Source organism: Thamnophis sirtalis, unplaced genomic scaffold (genome assembly GCF_051295495.1).
Source record: "Thamnophis sirtalis isolate CommonGarterSnake01/CBP01778 unplaced genomic scaffold, rThaSir2_p1.2 scaffold_3, whole genome shotgun sequence".
NCBI lineage: Eukaryota > Metazoa > Chordata > Lepidosauria > Squamata > Natricidae > Thamnophis > Thamnophis sirtalis.
Window position 1 is genome coordinate 161,632,113 of NW_028261383.1, and position 22,728 is coordinate 161,654,840.

The 22,728-nt window shown below is 39.9% G+C and overlaps 1 protein-coding gene across 4 annotated transcripts in view; it reads right to left on the reverse strand.

Annotated features, from left to right (window-relative positions):
• Nucleotides 1-22,728, reverse strand: part of LOC106541489 (gametocyte-specific factor 1) — a 65,941-nt gene that overhangs the window by 40,882 nt on the left and 2,331 nt on the right. For 3 of the 4 annotated variants that reach the window (XM_087710630.1, XM_087710632.1, XM_014056959.2), the window contains exons 2-7: nucleotides 20,532-20,618; nucleotides 18,585-18,682; nucleotides 11,342-11,468; nucleotides 9,342-9,422; nucleotides 8,967-9,027; nucleotides 5,506-5,600 (exon numbers count right to left, since the gene is read on the reverse strand). In XM_087710630.1, coding sequence (XP_087566756.1) covers nucleotides 5,506-5,600; nucleotides 8,967-9,027; nucleotides 9,342-9,422; nucleotides 11,342-11,468; nucleotides 18,585-18,682; nucleotides 20,532-20,553 — 484 coding nt within the window. In that variant the 5' untranslated portion in view covers nucleotides 20,554-20,618. Of the gene's footprint in view, nucleotides 1-5,505; nucleotides 5,601-8,966; nucleotides 9,028-9,341; nucleotides 9,423-11,341; nucleotides 11,469-18,584; nucleotides 18,683-20,531; nucleotides 20,619-21,745; nucleotides 22,370-22,728 lie in introns of those variants that run through there. The other variant, XM_087710631.1, reaches the window with a different exon arrangement.

Genomic DNA, 22,728 nt, shown 5'->3' on the forward strand with positions numbered 1-22,728 from the left:
AAAGGTATCTATGACCCACCTGCAGAGAACTGATAGTGGCATATACCTGCCCCCCCCCGAAATATAATCACATTTTGGATGTTTGGCAGCTGGTTGTAGTGTTCCAGTCACATTATACAATTTGGGGAGGAGGGGGGATTGCGAGAAATTGGCCTTTTTGGTTGGTTTATGGCAAAAACAAAACAAAACACCTATAAGGAATGTATTCACATATTTAACCACTGTAGCATTTGCTTAATGGCTGTGGGGAAAAAAAAGTTTGAAAAATTAGGTCAACACCTCAACTTATGACAATTATAACTTACAATGGAAATTCCAGGCTCCGTATAGTCGTAAGTCAGGGTTGTCTTTCATTTGCTCCAACAGGAAGAACTATTTTTATTCAGGAAGCCCCTAGGTGGCAGTAGAGAGCAACCCCTCTCTATTAAGGGGCAAGAAGCAAGCAATCAATCAATCAGAATAGAGCTGGAAAGGTACCTTGGAGGTCTTCTAGTCCAACCCCCTGCTCAAGCAGGCGCACTATACTAGGGATGGAGAACTTTTTCGGCAGAGTGCCCCAACTGAAATACATGCGTGCAGAGGAGCGCCAAAAACTCAAAGACCAGCTGGCCGGCACACATGTGCGTGCTGGCCACCTAGTCTTCAGGTTTCCAGCACTCTGGCAAGTGTGAAGACTAGCTGGCCGGCACGTATGTGTGTGCCAGAAACCAGAAGAGCAGCTGGTGATGGTGCCCACAGAGAGGGCTCTGCGTGCCACCTCTAGCACAGGTGCCATAGGTTCACCATCACGGCCCTATGCTATTTCAGTTGAAAAACTGTCTGTCCAGTTTTTTCTTACAAGCCTCCAGTGATGAAGCCTCTGCAACCTCTGAAGGCAAGCTGTTCCATTGATTAATTATCCTCACTGTTAGAAAGTTTCTCTTCAATTCCAGGTTGCTTCTCTACGTGATTAATTTCCATCCATTTGTTTCTTGTCTTGCCTTCTGGTGCTTTGAAAAATAAGTTGACCCCCTCTTCCTTGCGGCAGCTCCTCAAAGACTGCTATCACGTCACCTCTAGTCCTTCTTTTTTCTACAGTAACTATCCCCAATTCCTGCAACTGTTCATGTTTTTGTCTCCAGGCCTATATTCATCTTAGTTGCTCTTTGCACTTTTCCCAAAGTCTCAACATCTTTTTTGTAATGTGGTGACCAAAACTGAATGCAATATTCCAGTTGTGGCCTTACTAAGGCTTTATAGAGCAGTACTAATATTTCACATGGTTTTTAATATGTGCCTGTTTATGCAACCAAGGATTGCATTAGCTTTTTTGGCTGCTGCCACACACTGTTGGCTCATGTTTAAGTGATCGTCCACTAGGAGTCTAAGATCCCTCTCACAATTACTGTTTTTGAGCCAGGTTTTGCCTACCCTGTACTTGTGCATTGGGTTTTTCCTAGGTGTTAACCTTGCTTTTCTCCACATTAAATGTCATGTTGTTGGATAAGGCCCATTGTTCTACTCATGTTAACATTGTTCAAGCAATATTGTTGGACCTGGGTACTTGAGAGACCGTCTGCTGCCAATTACCTCCAATAGACCGATTAGATCCCACAGATTAGGCCTCCTCAGAATTCCATCCACCAGCCAATGCCGGCTGGCGACTACCCGGAGGAGAGCCTTCTCTGTGGCTGCTCCGACCCTCTGGAACGAGCTCCCCGTGGAGATTCGAACCCTCACCACCCTCCAGGCCTTCCGCAAAGCCCTTAAAACCTGGCTGTTCCGACAGGCCTGGGGCTAAAGAGCTTTTGCCCCCCTCCTCGAATGGTATGGTTGTTGTGTGCTTTTAAATTGTGTATTGTTTTGTTCGTCTTTTTTATCCCTTATCTGTATCCCCTTCCCTGACTTGGATTGTGAGCCGCCCTGAGTCCCCTTCGGGGAAAAGGGTGGCATATAAGTGCAATAAATTCAATTCAATTCAATATTAACGTGTTTCATAACATTTCGGATACAACAGCTGATGTTAAAATAAGAACGTCACATTTAGCCCAGTGCTTATTTTGCCAAAGTAGTTGAAAGATAGAGATCTTAGCTGTAATTTAGAACAGAAAACCCAATATAAATATACAGGTAGTCCTTGACTTACAACCATTTGTTTAATGATGGTTTGAAGTCATGATGGCATTGAAAAAAGTGTACTATGATCCAACCTCAAAGTTATGACCGTTGCACTCCCATAATTACATGAGCTCAATTTGGATGCTTGGTAACCGGCTTGGTTTATGACAATCCTATCTGCTGTGTACAAGGTGCTGCGACGGTCATAACTCACCTTTTTCGGTGCCCTTGTACCTTCAAACCATCATTAAATGAATGGTCACAAGAGAGCTATCTATAATGAGATGGAAATAATCTATACCACACATACTTTTTCCTAAAATAAGTAGAGCAAATTTGATATAAATCTCCCTCTATGCTATCTTCTCTAGATAGCTCAATTAGACAGATTAATGAAAAAGAAGAGACATTTGGATTGCTGTTCTAAAACACTGAGCTTAATGGAGCATTTTAAAGTGAAGAGTGACTCTTAAGTTACTTTCAATGACACTCAAATGGTGATGTTGTTGTTATTTCCTTAATTACCTTATGCACACTAAGTCATTGTCTTGCACTACATTGTACATGCTCTAATTTTAAACTATGAATGAGACCAGTGGAACTATTTTCTGAAAAATTCAGAGCTTTCAATAAAAGCGCAAGAAAAAGATTGAGGGATCGTAAGACTTACTTCTTGCACTTAATTTCCCAGTTCATACCTTCATACCTTCCTTTAGGTATAATACCGCCCCCTCCCTTTCTTTTCTTTAGCTACCCAAGGATTGTCCTATGGAAAATCCTTACTACAACCCCCATTACCGTATTTTTCAGAGTATAAGACACACCTTTTTCCCTCAAAAGAGGCTGAAAATCTGGGTGCATCTTATACACAGAATACAGCATTTTTTGCCTCCCAAAACCCCGCCCCTTCACAAAAATGGCCGTACATAGCCTTTAGGAGGCTTATAGGGTGCTCCTGGGAGTTGGGGAGGGCAGAAATGAGTGAAAAATGGGCCATTTTGTGCTCAATTTTGCCCTTCCAGCCCCCAGGAGCACTCTATAAGCTTCCTAAAGCCTGTGCATGCCCTTTTTAAAACAAAAAACAGGACAGTTTTGACAAAAAATGGGCCATTTTTTGCTCATTTTTGCCCTCCCATCCCCAGGAGCACTTTACAAGCCCCTTAAAGGCTATTCATGCCATTCTTTTGAAAAAAAAAAAAAAAACAGGGCCATTTTTGCAAAAAACTGGCCATTTTTGGGAGGTCTGCAGAGTGCAAAAACCTTTTTTAAAATTTGCCTCTTCAAAATCTTGGTGTGTCTTTTATACTCCGATGCGTTTCATACTGCGAAAAATCTTTCAGCACATATGCAAATATGTTTGTATCTACATGCCAAAGAAAATTATCTATTACTTTTCCCCAAACACCTTTTCATATTTCATACATCCACTCTCATCTACAGCAAGCTGATTTATAAAGTAATTTATGTGGCATAATCTATAAAACCATTCCTACTTTAGTTATATTGGCTTAACATCTAATCTCCTGAGAAATTGGAGGATGGACTCATTAAGCAACGGGCACATAATTCACTTCTTCCAATGTTTTATAGCTGAATAACTAGATTCATGGATGCCACTGTCTAAAGCAAAATGGGTCCCTTTCTTTTAGAGAAGCCAAAATCCCAAGATAACCCTCCCCTGTTCTTTACCTATCCCAATGTTTAAATGGCAAATGTAAAAGGACATCTCTGCATTTATGCCACAAATCTTTACTTTGTTAGAAGAGAAAAACAACAGCATTCATATGGTCATTTTTAACTAATGATGTCCCAAGAAATATTTCTTGCAAGTTACTTTTGCAAATACAATCTCTGGCACACACGTAAGGAGCAATCAGTTTTAGCTGTTTCTGAAATTGTGAGAGACCCAATTTGCAGAAACCCAGTCACATGCTATATAACCAGGAAAAAGAAGCACTGGAAGAAAATTGCATTCTTCCTTATATCTGATTATGAATTTAGAAGCAGCATTTTGTCACCTGAGGGATAGAACAGGAGAGGGGGAAAAAATGATGTTAGCCCAGTCATTCCCCTTTGTTCATGCCCAAGGAGAGACAAGAATAACGATGCAACATATCCCAGATTGTTGCAGCTTATGAGAGCTGAACTGGGACAGGCTCTGAAAACCAAGCCTCATGCAGCTGTTCACTATGAAGCTCATACCAAATTTAACAGGAATTAATACGAAAAATCTAACAACTGTTAAGATGCTATTTATTGCCTCTTCTCTAGCACTTATATTTCAAAGCAGCTGTTTCAGAGAAGTTAGGGGTAAATAGCGCCCTCTCTTGGCTAGTGAGCAGAAGGTAATGAAATAAAACACTTCTCCCATGACCGCTACATAAATGTTGGATTCTACTCAGTAAGCTTAAACAGATCACTTATTGGGGGTGGGGGTGCAGCATACTGTGCAAGCATAAGAAATAGTCTTGGGCAGAAAGGGCTTCTTGTTAACCCCACCCCTTTTTTTCTTCCATTCAATCATGCCTGATTCTCAGATATTGCCTAGACAGGTCCCTGCATTTTTCTTGGCAAGGTTTTTCGGAAGTGGCTTACTTTTGCCCGCTTCCTAGGGATGAGAGAGCAAGCGACTGACCCAACGTTACCCAGCTGGCTTCATGTTCAAGGTGGGACTCAAACCGCCCCTCTCCCAATTTCTCAGGACAAATCAGTAAGACTAGTAACTGGCCTTCTATTCCTGCATCAACTGGGATGAACTGAACAGCATAGCAGTTTTAAAGTTTATTAATTATCTGCCTAGGGAATAATTCCCATAAACAGAAAACCTATTCATTTGAAATCCAATTTCATTTTTTTTCACATTTCAATGATTGAGTTTTATTATAAGCATTCAGTCTGAAGACAATTAAAATTACCTTGTTCTTGTAAAATCGTATTTTTAAATACCTCATATTTATTGACCCATGTTCATATCAGTTATATATATGCAGTTGGTCCATGTCTTAAATTTTATGGTGCAACCCTTAACCCTTAGCAGAGACAACTGCCTCTCATCTGGGTGAACACACAGTATATTCATATACCGAACATCAATTATGAGCTTCTCTTAATGACAAATAATGACTGCTATAATGCTCAGGCGTATAAATATTTCCAGCAGATGTTATCAATGAATAATAAACGGTATTATTAACTTTAGGTGAAGTGCATAGGTAAATCTTCCCAGGTTCTTACTTTTTATCCATAATGGACATAGTTGCCAGCACATATTGCACTGAGGTTATGGGCAGTTTTTTTTTTTTTTAAAGAAAAAACACAATAAGTTCTTAATATGAAAAGCTGTACTGCATGGGAGTGTTTTATGGTACGCAGTCCAGGGTCTACTATGCAGAGAACATCATTACTTACAGTTCTTCCATGGCAGAATGAAAGGCAAAGTTCTAGGAGCTCGCAGGCCTGAAGCTAGGTGGCTCCTATATCCTATTATTGGGTTGGATCTTGGACTGGGGAAAAGAAAAAAAAAAGGAAACGTTCATGCTCCTGCTTTTGCTTAAACTTAACGTGTATTTTTTACAGGAGGGAGAATAATATATAGCTGGTTCTCACTTAGCAAGCATTCATTCAGTGGCCATTTGAAGTTACAACAGCAGTGAATCAATGGTAGCTGCACTCAGTCCTTGACGTTATGGTTGTGCAGGGCCTGCATGATCATGTGATCAAAATTCAGATGCCCGACAGCCTGGACTCCCGACAGCCATCTGCCCCCATGTCTGCTCTTTGGGCTCCCCTGCACTCTGCTGCCTCTACCACCTCCACCCTTCTGGGATCCTCTTTGCCAACCCTGCATGCCTCCCCTGAGTTGACCTTTGCCTTCTTCTTCCCCTCACTGCTGAGGAGGGATGCCTGGCCCTTCAGGAGGCAGCTGCTGGCCACACCAGGCTTTCTTCCTAAAATATAAAACTTTCTTGTAAGGCTTTGGAAGATTTCAAAGCTTTGCAAGAATGCTGTATGCAATTCGGGCAAGGCACAATTACATTCCGTGGGCTGAGCAGAGACCAGGGCAAGAGAGACGATCAGAATGTTGGGCAGCCAAAAGGGCAGAAATGGGGGGAATGGCTTAGGTTGGGGTGGGTCCTTGCCGAATAACCAGGGTGGTTCTATTAACACCAGCAACAGAGAATGCCTGGACTGTCATTGGTTAAGTGGAGCAGTCAGGGGATGCTGCACTTTACAACCGTATCACCTAGTGACAGAAATTCCAGTTCCAAATACTGTTATAACTCAAGACTACTGCTTTGTTCATTATTCAACAAGAATTTTTAAGGTTTCTGCAGGTCAGGACTAATACCTTTGTATGTTCCTCTGTAACAGAAAGATAAACAGATTTGCCACTGACATTTGCTACAGTTCTAAGATAAAGGTAAAAGTTCCCCTCGCACATATGTACTAGTCATTCCCGACTCTAGAAGGCGGTGCTCATCTCCGTTTCAAAGAGACAATGCTGTCTGAAGACGTCTCCGTGGTCATGTGGCCGGCATGACTAAATGCCAAAGGTGCACAGAACGTTGTTACCTTTCCACCAAAGGTGGTTCCTATTTTTATACTTGCATTTTTATATGCTTTCGAACTGCTAGGTTTGCAGAAGCTGGGACAAGTAACGGGAGCTCACTCTGTTACGCGGCACTAGGGATTCGAACTGCTGACCTTTCTGATCAACAAGCTGAGCATCTTAGCCACTGAGCCACCAAGTCCCATTCAGTTCTACTCAGCATTTAATTGTGCTATTTCCAGTACTGAACAATCTCTATTCATCCCCACTCCCCCCAGGTTTGTTGCCATTTTATAATTAAACAAAGATCGAGAAACGAGCAGTGTAACCAAATTAGTTCTTAACAAAGCCGTAAGACAGGAGCTTTCAAATAATAGGTTATTACTAAATTCTTACATTGCAACAGTTCTCTGACATTTAGATGGAGAAGGGATGTTATTTTTTTGCTTTACTTAATAAAACAGAATGGAGACAAAAAGAAAAAAAAAGAATAACAAAAAGAGAAAACCCAGCTTGGTTGATTTGGGCATTTATTTGGATAACAATTCCACAATGTAGAAATCTAGCATGGATCTATTGCTGTAGCTGGCAACTGAGGTCTACTTGCTCACCGTTGCATAAGTGTATGTATGTATGTATGTATGTATGTGTGTATATATATATATATGTATGTATGTATGTATGTATGTATATGTATGTATATGTATGTATATATATGTATATATATGTATATATATATGTATATATATATGTATATATATATATGTATATATATATATGTATATATATATATGTATATATATATATGTATATATATATATGTATACATACATACATACATACATACATACATACATACCTAATCTTCCCTCCTTCTTATCCTACATCTGTCAGCCTCAGTCTACTGCACAAAAATGACCCTTCCATGGCTGTCTGCCCGCTCTGGCCCACCGACTCTTGGCTTTCCTGCAGCCCACGTGGCATTTCCAGATCGCCTGCCACCCCCACGGCTCTGTTGCTCTCCGCTGCTTGGAAAGGTAGTCAACTAACCTGCGCTGCACCGGCTGCGCAACCCGAGTGTGCTGACCAAAGGGCCAGCAGGCTGCAGCTGCTGCCGGACAATGTCAGCCCCCAGCATTCGCCACTTTTTGGGTAGGGTGCCCAGCCGGGCTGATTAACCTGAAATCGTGTTTTCCCCAAAATAAGTCATAGTGCTTATTTTGGAGCCCCCCCCCCCCAAAATATAAGATTGGGTCTTGTTTTCGGGGAAACATGGTACCTGCATTAGCTATGCTAAGATACATGAAATGTCCTATCAAACCAACTCATTATGCAGTTCATTAGAAAAGCCCTCTTTAAGTTGGTTAATTAATGCTACTTTATTCTAGCCCACATCTCTGGAATAAAGCTATAAGGTAGCTAAATACACCCACACTTTTTGATTTTACCTTAATGCAGTTAGTAAATTTCAATTAGCGGACACCTTTCTAGCGGTGTCATTAAAGGTGGATCTTGATTATAATTACTACATTGCTATAGTTTTCAGGGCCAATGGTCTAAAACTGGATTTGCCTATCTGGTAATTCTATCAAGCGTAAATTTCACCCAACAACTGGGAAACTCAATGACAAGGATATACGTAATTCATATAAAATGTGAATGAGGGAAGCTTTAAATTTCTCTTGAGTTCCATCACAAGGCACCAGGTTGAAAAAGCAGTCACAGGAGGCCAGTATCTTGTTTCCCTGAAAATAAGCCCTAGCATGATTTTTCAGGATGCTCATAATATAAGCCCTATCCAAAAATAAGCCCCAGTTAAGATCGTCAGCCCTTGGGGGTGGGTTATTGGGGGAGTGGAGTGGTGAAGGAAGTAGAAATGCAGTTGGTAATGCTGGGGAAGCTGAGTAGAAAACCTGCTGGTTTTGCTTACTTTGCAATCCTTCGTTCCCCCAATGCTAGCTTTGCGACCAGTCAGTCGTGTGAACAGATTACAAAGTGCCCAGATTGTGATCACATGACTGTGGTGCGCATGTGTGATATTTTGCATTGGTTGGAAGTGCTTTATCCTTTCTGAGGCCATCGTTAATTCAAACTGTCGGTAAGCAAATGGTTATAAGTTGAGGACTGTCTGTAACAGTACACCAAAGAATAAAGTAATAGCTTTCTTAAAGGTCAGCAATAAGCCATAATGTTTCTAATGGTATAGCAAAACTTTTCAATAAAAATTCCTAAAAGAATGTCTCTGTTTAGAGAAAACAGGAATGCACAGGAGTTAAGAGAATGATGTTAAGTTTAAGAATGGAAAGAAAATACAACTTACCTGTTCACTGCATAGCGGTTTGTGCCCCAAACGAAGGTAGTGTTTGATTGGTCTTCTATATCTATTATTGCACAAAAATATCAGTTTTTACTTATGGCAAAGAAAATAAGTTCTGTTTTTTATTAAGGATAAAACTAATCTATGGTTTGGTATCAAAGGAAGCAATGCAGAAATATAATGATACTACATGTGAATGCATAACCTTAAGTTGTAAAATGTTCTAATTTCTGCTTAGCCAAGGATAATAATAGCACAGCACACAAAATAATGCAAGAACAGGGGTTTGACAGGAGTATCTTTTCATATTAAATATCATTCAAAAAGAGAAAGGGAAGGCTCAAACTTGCAGTATTCTATCAACTACACAATTCTCACCTTTGTCCCAATCTTCTTCACACGGAGGAGATTGCCATGAACTTATCACATTCACTTTTCTTTTATTCTCTGCTTGACTTGCTATAACAAAAAAGACTAAATCATAAGGAAAAAATGCTTCTAAAATGACCCAATTTAATGCTGTCAGCATTAATCCTTTGGAACCACATTTGACTACATTATAGTAACCCATCCCAAGGGGTAGCCTACAAATGGCTTCAGTTTATAGAAATGATGGGGCTTAATGGCTATTAGGTTTGAAGCAATATAACTGCTTCTAAAGGCCATTCTTTAAAACACTATAAGAAAACAACAACCCTTGACCGTTTCTTCCATTGGTTTGAGTGATAGAAGCTCTCAGTAGGGTCTACATCTTCTATAACATCTATCTGGAGGCTATAGAAAATGAAGGAGCAGGAATTTATTTTGGGTGCCCATTGCTTCCCACGCATGAGCACTTAAGAACATGAAACTAAAACATTGTGTTTTCTTTCAAACTCCAAACTAAAACTCTGAAATACAGAGTTCAAATCCAACTACCCTCCAGCTGCACATATAATGCTACTTCTCCTTATTTCTCTTATCCAGTTTTATTTTTTTACTTACAATCAGGAGTTGAGCTGCAAGAACATGCTGTTTTCTCACAATAATCCCCTTCTGCCTTAATTCAAGATGTAAACTACATTATAACCAATAAAGTTTAAATTAAAATTATGGGATGAGTATTTCAGAATCTTCTTGGCTAATCTTAACTGCAATTAATGTTGATGCCAACCTTTTGACAATTAAGTCAGTGTGATGATATTCTGTTAAATACAAACTTCAATCTGGTACTTAGTTACTATGAATCACTGTTGCACTGGCTCAGAACAGTAGTTACTCCCAGGTTTACAGTACATTACGTTAATAAGGAATAAGTATTCAGGTTTATGCGAAACGATATTCAAGCTATGTTGGTTCTTTCATATTTACTTATCCTGGCACATTTATACATATATTAGAGGTTGTAAATATCTAATGAGATTTTGATTTCCAAAATACTTCAATCTGAGTGGTTAAAACATTTCTATTTATTTTCAATCCAAAAGCTAACTGAGAGAATGCTTTCTCCTTGCAGAATTAGCCCAACTAGCAGATGGGAAAAAGTTACTCCTGTACCAACAGAAGGGTCCATTCTGTCCAGACTCAATACACTCCATGCAATCTTGATTCCCACACTACAGAAAGTGAAGGAGCTAGGAGCTCAAGAATGCCTCTTCTCAGTAGATGCCCAGCCTTTGGAAAATGGCACTTCCTAAGATAAGAAATGCCCCACACTTCCTGGTTTTTAAAAAGTCCTTAAAAATATTTTATACTATGGGTCATGTTGGGTGCTGAATGGTACTGTCTGCCTGTAAGTTTTCTGATGATGTTTAATCACTTTTTATGTATAGCATGGTAAATCATCTGGAGTTATTTAAGCAATGGACAGTCTATAAATGATTGGATAAATCAATCAATCAATCAATCAACTTCCAAGTATGATGCTAATGTTCAATTTCTGTTATATATATTTGTGGACTAAGAACACAATGATGTTCACTTATTTCATAAAAGGGAAAGTAATATATAGCTTTTGTTCCCGCTTGCTTCACTCCACTGAACACCAGTGGAGTGCCAGTGGGATGCCAGTGACCCAAATTATTATTTCCAAAACCTAACCCCGACTACCTTTTATTATAACATCAACAATTTATGTCACAATGTTTGACAATAAAAAGTCATTGATTTATGAAACTAAGGACTCAAAGGACCTGTTAGGTCATTTAAATAATAGTAGCTAAAAATAGTAGCTAAAAACCTATGCCACTTCAACAGCAAGCCATACAGTCTATAATACCTGCAACAGATGCTGAAAGCCCTTTTGAAGGCAAAATCAACAAACCATTTTTGAAACTCTAACAGCAAAGTAAGGGACTGTTATAGCTGTCAACAGTCAATTCCTAAATATTTATTTTTACCGATGTCCTGCTCAATGCATCGTTTGTCATCACAGCTTGATATGTGTTGACTGATTTCGTCCCTGGGCACCTGATGACGAGCATTAAATGGGCAAGTGACCAGCTGTTCCACAATCCCAGGATGGTTCTAGAAAGATAAGTACAGATAACAAAATCATAGCAGCCTTACTGAGAGGTCTCCAAGACATTCTCTTAACAACATGAATGCATTTTGATTCACATCTTAACAATCAGTGACATATAACTGTGACATAAAGTAAGTACTGTAGTTTCCTCATTTTTCTGTGAAACATCCATTTGGCATCAATACGTTTGCCATCATCTTCTTCACAGATTTTTGTTTTTAATTTCCTAGTCTGGTTTACAGCCGAACTACTAACCATATCCAATCAAGATTTGCCACATGTGGCTGGGTGCCATAATTTAGCCGGGCTCTGTAAAACAAGTGCACAAATATATTATCTTAAATAACTCTAGAGAAAGGCAGGACATAGGGAAAAAATATCGCAAAACCCATCTCCTGTTGGATTCTCCATACTGTCATCCTCACTAGCATAACAAGTGTGAATCCCTACATAGTGACCACATTCAGAAAATATTTCAGGTCATCAAAATCATAATTTGAAACCAAAATTTCCTCTCCATACTAGTTCCATTATTCTTCTTATATTTATCTCTTTGATCTATTAGGTCACTTTTGCCTGGAAGGAGAACTCATGTATTCTTGATCTTTTTGGGACGTTCCCCCATTCCTTAGTCCATTATTGTCCAAAGCCTTTTCATTAAACTCCAGAACAACCACTACCACAGCACCTCTACCAACTGCTTTTGGGAAATGGTTAATTCTAAATCAATGCATGAATATTTATGGAGATTCTCAGTCATCCATGTCATGCTTGTCCCAAAGGTGCTTTTTTCAAGATGCAACTGGACTTTCTTGTTTTTCTTTGTTGAGATTTCATTTCTCATCCAAGATTCTTCAGCTCTGACTGGATGGTTTGCATTTATGAAGTGGCACAACATAGGAGAACAGACCTATCAGTACAAGATTCAACAGTCCATCTGCATTTAAAAAAAACAAAGCCACCAAAGACAGCCAAGTCTGCATTTGGGACATAGAAGACCACTGGTTTGAAAGAAGGGTCAAAGAGGCCATCTATGTCAAAACTGAACTTTCCTCTCTCAACAGAGGGGGAGGGATACAACACCATCTATCTCCAGTCTACAACACAGTCCTTTCAGTAGTTCCAAGAAGGCTCCGTACCCATCTGCATCACTCAGGGGACCCTGAGGACACAGATAAACCTCCAGGTGGCCTCAACGACTCTCTGAAAATAATGCAAATGACTAGCTGTCTGCAAGGAATATAAATCCTTCCATCCCACCCCACCATCCAGCCAGAGCTGAAGCAGCTTCTTGGATGAGAAGCAAAACTTCTTCAAAGAAAAACAAGAAAGTCCAGTTGCCCCTTGAAAAAAGCACCTTTGGGAAAATGCATGAATATAATCTAGTTGTTTATAAGATTAAAGATGTGGCTTTGTAATTTATGAAGAGAAATGAGCTTGATTACATTTCATTTCTGGCTGTTATTTGCCCTTCCTTCTGAGAAGATATACATAGCCTAGGTCGGGGTGTCAAACTCAGGTCGTCATGGCATCATCCCTTTCACTAAACCGGGCAGGGCCAGCACATGATACCTCCGGCCGGCAGGCCATGAGTTTGACATCCCTGGCCAGTGGTGGAATATGACCGGTACAAGTGTATGACCGGTACAACTGCTGGGAGCACCAGGTACCGTTCCAGTATGGTGCTCTGGAGGGCCCACCTGCGCTCCTGTATTTGAGCTGTTCGGGGCTTCCGTGCATGGAGTGTACGCCACCTGCGCGATGCTCCGAGTAGCTGGAGCATCGTGGGCAGTAAGTATGCATGCGCGTGCTGCGTGCGTTCATGTGGTGGATGCCCGGCCCCATTGCACCATACCAGTTGCAAAGGGATCTGGAAATCACCACCGCCCCTGGCCTATGTATTTCAGCATTGATACATATTGAGAATATCTGAAACATTGATTTCAACACTACTTCAACTTTTTGCTAAGCTTGCATAGGAAAAACCTGTAGCTGTGTGATGGAAACATATTGAGGGTGTTTTTCTTGAAGAGAGGCAACTTGAGTTTCTATCATTTCATTTTGAGAGCCTTATTACAAAAGAGAATTAGATAATTGATTTATTTTGCAGGGAGGTGAAAGACAAGGCAGTTTGCCTCATTAGCACTGAATGAGTTGCTCTGATGCAGTAAACATGAAAAGGCATTATAATGCCAAATCTCAATTAGATGAAGAAATTGAAGACCAGGTGCTCCAGGGAAAGGAATAGAAAAAGAAGCTGAATCCAGTTTGAAATGTTTTATCAAATTCAAAATATTCAGAAGCTAATATGTTTTATATTAGTTTACAAAAGTAAATTTACTGGAAGAAGGCAAGAGACTGGAGTTAAGGGACCAGTTTGTAAAGCATGGTTAAAATGCATCTTCCTTGGAAACAGGAATAAAGATTAAACATGTTAGGTTAACTGAGGATACTGTGACAATTCAAGGACTGGCTGAGGACAAACTACTCAGATTTTGTCTTCTATTGTTGAGACTGGCATTGAGACAATAGACAAACTATTCTGTTCCACTGACTACTGCTTGTTTGGAACTTAATCTGGAGGCTGTCAGGATCTGGATGGGAACGAACAAGCTTGCACTCCATCCCGACAAGACCGAATGGCTATTGATGTTCCCTCCCAAAGATTGGCTAATTATTCCATCTCTCAGTCTGGGGGGTGAAATTATACACCCCTCAGAGAGGGTTCGCAATTTGGGAGTCCTCCTGGATCCACAGCTGACTTTAGATCACCAGTTATCGGCTGTGACCAGGGGGGTCTTTGCCCAGGTTCGCCTGGTGCACCAATTGTGACCCTATCTGGACCGGGAGGCACTTCAGATAGTCACTCACGCCCTCGTGACCTCAAGACTGGACTATTGTAATGCGCTTTACATGGGGCTGCCCTTGAAAAGTGTTCGAAGACTTCAGCTAGTCCAGAATGCAGCCGCGCGAGCGATTGTGGGTGCACCTAGGTACACCCACATTACACCTATCCTCCGCGAGCTGCACTGGCTGCCCATTGGTCTCCGGACTCGCTTCAAGGTGCTAGTTGTTACTTATAAAGCCCTATATGGCATCGGACCTGGGTACCTGAGAGACCGCCTCCTACCAATTACCTCCCAAAGACCAATTCAATCGCACAGGCTTGGCCTTCTCTGGGTTCCATCTGCCAGCCAATGCCGGCTGGCGACCCCCCGGGGGAGAGCCTTCTCTGTTGCTGCTCCGGCCCTCTGGAACAAGCTCCCCGTGGTGATCCGGACCCTACTACCCTCCCGGCCTTCCGTAAAGCTACTAAGTCCTGGCTGTTCTGGCAGGCTGGGGGCTGTTAAAGCACCCAGCCCCGTCCTAATTGTGACTGTTGTGGATTTTAAAATTGTTTGTATTGTCTTATTTATTCCCTCCCCTGTTTATTGTGAGCCGCCCGGAGTCCTTCGGGAGTGGGCGGCATACAAAACCAATAAACCTAACCTAACCTAAAATCCCTCAGCGTTTTTCCAAATGAATTAATAGTATACTATTGCAGAAATCATGGAGAAAATATTTGATCATATTCTTGGGAAAGTAAAAACATATCCCCAGGAGTATAAATTATGTATAAGTATCATCAGAAGTCAGGAACTCAAAGAACCTCCAGTTAAAAAAATTGTATGTATTTATATACTGTATGTATGTATATAAAATCCCTCAAAGAAGAACAAATATTTGGTTCATTATTGAGGAGTATGCTGCCTAAGCTGAGGTGACATGTTGAAATGGTTAGATTCACCAAGAAAGATACAAGTTTAGAGTTTTTCTGAGCTGGAATAAAGCCAAAATGGAAATTTACTATTTTTAAAGTTTACATAGCTTCTTTTCTAACTTCTTACAGGTGAATAAAACCATTGTTCTAGGGATTTTACATTATATCAACCTAACAATAAATGAGTAGCTTATGTCATATTTGGGAGGGGGAATAAGGAACCTCCAAATACATTCTGAAATGAAGCAAATTCTGTCTAAGCTGTGAGAGTTGATGTATGATTGCTTATTTAGGTGCTATGTACTGGAATAACATCTGAATTCCTGAATATTACAAAAATTTTCATATGAGGAGCTAAATTAAATAAGTGAGTGAATCAGCACCTGCATAGACAGATTTTTCTTAACGAAGATATACTATTTTACATCCTTTCCTGATTTCTCACAACAGAAGCCTATGGCCTAATTAAACTTGATCTTAGCCAAAAGGCTTAATTCTCACTAAATTGATGGATCTGTTTCTGAGATGTGCCACTTAAGTATGCAGCTGCGTGGGCTTCACATGATTGAAACATCTCCCATACAAAAAAAAAAAAAAAAGCTATAGTAGTAAATACATTGTCCCATAGGACATTCCTATCTTAATCTCTTTTCTGGCCTAGTTTTCAATTTGAATAATATACATTAAAAGTATTCAACTGGAGAAGCACCTTATTTTCAATGAGAATCATGTTTATTTGGAACAATTTTGTATATCATCAAGAATTACTCTGATATTTTCCATGAACCTAGAGACTTCCTTCACTGAACCATAAATGGTTCTATAATCAGTGGTGGGATTAAAATAATTTAACAACCGGTTCTCTGCCACCTAGTGACTGGCTGAGTGGGCATGGCGATGGTGGACATGGCCAGGGGGTGTGAGAGGCAGCACTTGGACTCTTGCAACCCCCCTGAGAGCAAAAGGCAGGCCCTGTTTTGGGCCTAGTAGGCCTCCCTGCAGCCTCCTGGAAGCAAAAATGGACTGTGGGGGGACGCTGCATCCCCTGCACCCCATTTTGGCCCTAGTAGGTCTCCCTGAACTTACCTGGGAGCCAAAAGGGTGTGTGTGTGGACTCCTGGAAGGGGCAGGGCCAGCCAGCAATTTAACAACCAGTTTGCCAGAACCGTCTGAATCCCACTACTGGCTATAATTACTTAACTTTATATTGAAAAAGAATTTAGTCAATAGATACCTGTATATATTACAACATTTGTATATTGCTAACTATATGGACTCTTGGCAATGTATATAAATTCATCCAATAATAATAATACTGCAACATTGAATAAAACATGTTCTTTGGAAGTGTTCTGTCTTTCTAAAAGCAAGCAGTAGGGATATCTGAAGTTCTAAGTGTTAAGCTGTTAAATAGAGATGGTGCACAAATTAAGAAACTTTTTTTTCTAACCAGCTTTCCCCTAACATGGGAAGATACTCACTATCCCTAATGGGAAGCACTCACTGAATGGGGCAACTCCCCTTGAATTAACTGGCCCTAGAATACTTAAGTGTCAAAGCATGGAGGACTCTGGTGACCAAAGCAGTGCCCACAATACCAATGTTATATAATTCAGGATCCTTTCATGCATTGGCAAACAGGTTGTACCAGGGACAGGTTCTGAAGTTTTCAAAGGTTGTTCCATACAGAGTGCATTGCAATATTTCACCCAAGTGTATGTTATTTTATATTATTGCATCTATGTATTTATCAAGCTAACTTGGTGTGTGTGTGTGTGTGTGTGTGAGTGTGTGTGTGCGTGCTATGGATTGAGTTAGTGCAACTGCTTCCACCTCATCATTTTCTTGACAACCTTCTTAAAAAGGAAGGAGACTGAGGAAGCTCTGACTAAATCTGTCAGATCCGAGAGGCTAACCATGTGTCACATACTGGCCCTGCCCAGTTTAGCGAAAGGAAAAAAGTCCCGATACATCAGGTGATGCTGCCGTGACAAAGTGAATTTGACACCCCTGGGCTAAATGATCATTTATTTCACAGCAGCTGGCAACATCCCCCTCTCCTAGCAAGCCATTGTACACTTCCCTGATTAACGAATAACAGATTTAGAAGGGGCAGGTCATGTATAGTCCAACCCACTGCTCTATACTATTTCTGATTAAGCGGCTGTCCAGTCTCTTCTTGAAAGCCTCCAGTGAAGCACCACAACGTCTGAAGGCAAGCTGTTCCATAGGCTGATTTTTCTGTCAGAAAATTTCTCCTTATTTCTAGGTTGAAACTCTCCTTGATGAATTTCCATCCATTGTTCCTTGTCTGGCCTTCAGGAGCTTTGGGATTGTCCTCTCTGTGACAGTTCCTTAAATATTGGAACGTTGCTATCATGTCACCCCTGATCCTTCTCTTCACTAGACTAGCCATGTAGTTCTTGTAACCGTTCTTCATACGTTTTAGCCTCCATGCTCCTAATCATCATTATGTTCTTCTCTGCATTCTTTCTAGAAAATCAACATCTTCTTTATAGTGTGATGACCAAAACTGGATGCAGTATTCTAGGTGTGGTCTTACTAAGGCTTTATACCTTACTAAGGTATTAGCACCTCATAGGAACTTGATTAAATCCCTCTGTTAATGCAATTTAGGATTACATTGGCTTTTTTGGCTGCTGCTACCCACTGCTGGTTCATATTTAATTGATTGTCCACTAGGGTTTCAATATTCTTTTCACAGTTACTGCTATTAAGCCAGGTTTCACCTAATCTGTATGTGTACTTTTGGTTTTTCTTATCTAAGTGTAAGACTTTACTTTTCTCTACATTGAATTTCATTTTGTTAGATAGGGCCCAATGTTCAAGTCTGTCAAGATCCATCTTGTTCTTGAGCCTATCATTTAGGGTGTTGGCTGTTCCTGATTTGAGTTACTCAGTACACTTTCCTCTTATTGCTATATTATTTCTGTCTTAATTGCTAAAATGGCTTACTAATTCTCTAAAAACTGCTGGAGATGTAATGAACAGGTCAGATCTTTTTTCATTATTTGGAAAATGATTCATGCTAAAATCATATTTACAAGACCAAAAATGCCATTTCAAATTTGGTACCGCTCAAAACCCAATCAAGGTAGCCAGTTCTTTCTCCATCATTTGCAAATGATGAAAAAAGAACACTGGGACCACATTTTGAAATGGAGGGAATGGAATGAAGGCGATTAAGACTAAAACATATCTGCTCTGGGAAGAGCAGTAACACTGACTTGTCCAAAAAACAAGTAAATGTATCATTTGGGAAATAAGCAGGTAGGCAGATATTCTTTATACTCTGCATTGTCAACTACATTTAAACAAAAAGATTTCCACAGCTTACCTTACGACACTTGACAAGGTGGTAGGGGAACCTACAAGCTCTGATTTGGTGACTTTTGTCATAGGGGCACTGAATTAGCTTTTCAGGATCCAAAGCATCTATTAAAAAAGAACATTGAAGGACTAATGAGTATCCCACAAATACTCTTCTAAATGCAATGCAAAAACACACCAAAGCATTGGAATTAATCAGATAGGTAAGAAAAGCTATCAGTTCTTAGTATTCCACAACCACAAAATTACTTCAAGTTTGCTGGCTAATTAAATTCACTCAGAAGGTTTAGGCGATTAGGGTACTAAACAAAGAAATGTAGTCAGTAGTGCAAGACAATGCGGCAGATGTTAATGAGCATATTTATGAAATGAAGAGAAAGCTGCCGAAAATCTGTATCCCTGAAGCTACTCAATTAGACAGTCCAATTAAAAGAGTTATTCAAGAAAATTGAAGAGGTGCTGCTCACAGTCCCCACTGGCATTATAAGATAAGTGGCATTCGTCTGAGGGAGGCAGTCATTGTATTAGGCTACACCTTTCTGCTTTCAATTCAGAGACCACAACAACACACAGCTACAGGAAAAAAAAAATCTGAGGACAATATTATTAAAATCTCAAGTGATCTATAAAAAACCCTGAATCTTTGCTAGCAGACTTGTTCTCATTATTTTTTTCTTTTCTTCAATATGTGTATTTCCAATGAGATGCTATGTGGAAAAAAATTTCTTCCATCAGTGTAAAAGATTACATTTAACAAAATAGTATATGTGAGATGTTCTTGGATTGTACAACTAAAGTACAATTCAGTATACTTATTTACAAACAATTAAACAGATTGCCATCCCAAGTGCAGCAAAATCATGTCTATTTGATAAGTTTTTAAGGCAAGGGTGTCAAACTAGCAGCCCAGAGGGCCGATGCATCATACAGGCCATACCCGCTCGAGCTCTGGGAAAGGAAAAAAACATTATGATACATCACATGATGGCAACATGAAGTGGTGAGTTTAACACTCATGTTTTAAGAGATGGGATCAACAGCTGAAAGCACTAGATACTTTCAAACAAAGGAATCCAATTCCTATCATATGCTTATTATTAGTAAACTAACTAAATCAACCTAATCGTTCTTCTGGCAACTGACTTATCCCATCCACTGGAAATGCACATTTTTCAATATCTTGGCAAAATTGAAAACTGACATTTTCAAAGTCCTCCTACTTGCCATAAAGGAGGCTGTCACTTGGTTTTCTACTCTCAGCAAGGAAAAAAGATCTAAAAACCTGCAGTGCCCTGATTAGGGTTGGGACTAATCTTTTTCTTCCAAACTCCTGGATGACAACTATGGGCGTGGAGGGGAACAGACTACCTACAAGAAGCCCCGTCGTAAGTCCTCTTGGGCTGGCTGGGAAGGATGATCCTTTATTAACTCTTTTATTCCACATATACGACGTGGGTGCCTTAGGGAGATAGTATCATCCCACAGAGTTATTTGGGAACAAACTGAATTGATAACCACCCTCTCACTTACTGACCGGGGTAGTCAGTTCACACAGCACATTAGATTGTCTTCATGTAATGAAATGTGTTGTAGAAAGAAGGCCTGAATATGGCATTCTCCTGACTCTGGGGTGGATTCTATGGGAGGACAAATAATTTCTATAGCTAGCAGCATGTTTAAGCAAATCAGGTACAACTGAGCTCCAGCACTTCCCTCAATGTGAAGTTTCCAAGTGGAACTCACAAAAGCACGATTTCCCTGGACTTCCGAGCACCTGGGACACTGCAACAGTCAAATACATACCAGTTGCCAAGTGTCTGAATTTTGTTGCCCAGAGGTGATTATCAAGAGCACAGGTGGCAACTAAGATTAAAGATTAAAAACACAAAGCATTTATTCATGTACACATAGTCCACATTTAGTTGCCGTTTTTTAATAATTAAATTTATCTTACCATAGCTGTCTTCTGTATTCATTGTTTGGAAACTGATAGAAGCCTGCCGAAAACTTTGGTAACTCTGCTGTTATGACCCACAGCCTTCTAAACAGTAGAAACCAGGATATAATGAAAATTATTCCAATTAATACTTTTTATGGTTCATACAGCTGTTACTCATATAATAGTAGTCAGAAAAGCTGGGTGGGAGGCAATAATACAGAATTTATGAGAAACTTCAAGTAATCCAGCAAATGCTAGCTATTACACATCTCTTATACTTTCTAAATGGGCACCTACCTGAACAAATTTCCTTCCCTACAATCTTTCACTGTTTTGAAAAAAAATGATTGAAAAAAGATTACAGTCAGAAACATGCTCCCTAGTTTTGTAAAGTAATTTATTATCATTTCCTTTATGTAGGCTGTATCATCTCTGAAAACTGCAGATTGCTTTTTGTGTTAAAATCTGGCAAACTGGTACTATGGGCCATAATTCAGTGTTTCTGCTTCATTAAATATCCTTAATTCTTACATATAAAATGGTTCAATTTGTGGAAAAGTGCCAAACCCTGGAAGATTTTTGCATTCCCATTTTAAGTCTTGAGCGTGTTAAGAATGCCAAAAACCTGAGAGATTTGCAGATCACTTAAGATTTCAACCATTACAAAATAATAACACAGACTGCAAACGATGGTATGTTAGCAGCAGCAATGATGCACTGGAAATATCTGCAGAAAATACCATTTGCCTGCGAGCAATAACTGGTGGCATCACAATAGAAAATCTAGAAATTAAAGTGCTCAAGATTTTATAATTAAAACAAACAAGCACCTGCTACATAACCGTGACCCGACAAAAGCGCGAACGTCATAAGCGCGCCGACAACACCGCAGCGCTAAAACCGCGCCGACAGAAGCGCGATTTAATTTAAGGTAAGATTTACAGTTAGGTTTAGGGTTACGTTACAGCGCACTTCGGTCGGCGCGCTTTAGGGCTAATTAGTCGCTCATTCGTCACGCGGTTTTGTCACCGTGCTTTAGACACCGCGGTTTAGTCAGGCACGCTTTTGTTGTGCGCGCATTTGTGGTGGAACCCTACATAACACCCCAGATTTAACAAAAGTTTGAGCAGTAAGTAGTGGCAGTATTTGGAGACACAGAATAAAAGAGAAAATTATAAAATACAAAGATCTGCAAATAGAAGTAGGACAACAGTGGTAAAAGATAGTACCAGTAATGATAGGTGCCTTGGATTCTGGTCTCTTGTCTAGATGTTTACAACCAAACTTAAGTCGTCTCGTGTTCTTCCTGGAGGGCAAATGCTTCCTCACGGCACCCCCCACCCACACAAACGTAGAATTAATTTGTGCAGCTTCCTTCTAATAGACAAATGAACTTTGGCAGCAATAGTGGTGAGAACTACCTGTAAATCATATGGTAAAGGTCTACTTTCCTAAGAGACTTTCAGCATTTTGCATTGATATGGAACTGAACTTGCTGGGACAGCCTGGCATGGACAAGTTAGCAGTTGCCTGAAGTTATTTGTAGATGACCTTTCAGACATGAAATGATTTATGCCCAATTGTTTGGTGATCTTTTAACATCCTTTCTAGACTAATTAGGCATCTATAACCTTCTTTCCGAATGCCTCGGAGAATTCTTTTCATCTAAGCAAGGTGATTCCACACATACTTCAACAATAAAGAGTAAAATGCTTAAGGCACTGGGCTAGAAACTAGGAATTCAAGTTCTGCCTTAGCCATGAAAACCAGCTGGGTGACCTTGGGCCAGTCACCCTCTCAGCCCAACTCACCTCACAGGGTTGTTGTTGTGGGAAAAATAGGAGGGGGACGGTGTGTTGGATATGTTTATCATCTTATTTGTAAAAATAATAGATAGAAAATAAATAGAATGTCTGAGGTTTAAATAAGACAAGTCTCACCCACATCCTAATTATGTTCTAATCATTTACACCTGATCTGATGTACTTGATTCTAATTTTAGGTACTTGAGATAGTGATAAATGTAGGAATGTACTTGTTTTCACATACAAAAATTGCATTTAGATTTCAGTTATACAAAAGAATATCAAATGTAAATGGTACATATTTGTTATATCCTTTATCCATATTGTTGAAATAAAGATGAGATACCGTAGCTGTATGTTGGAAAAAGCCGAAAGTCTAAAATTTCAATAGGGTTACCTTACTTATT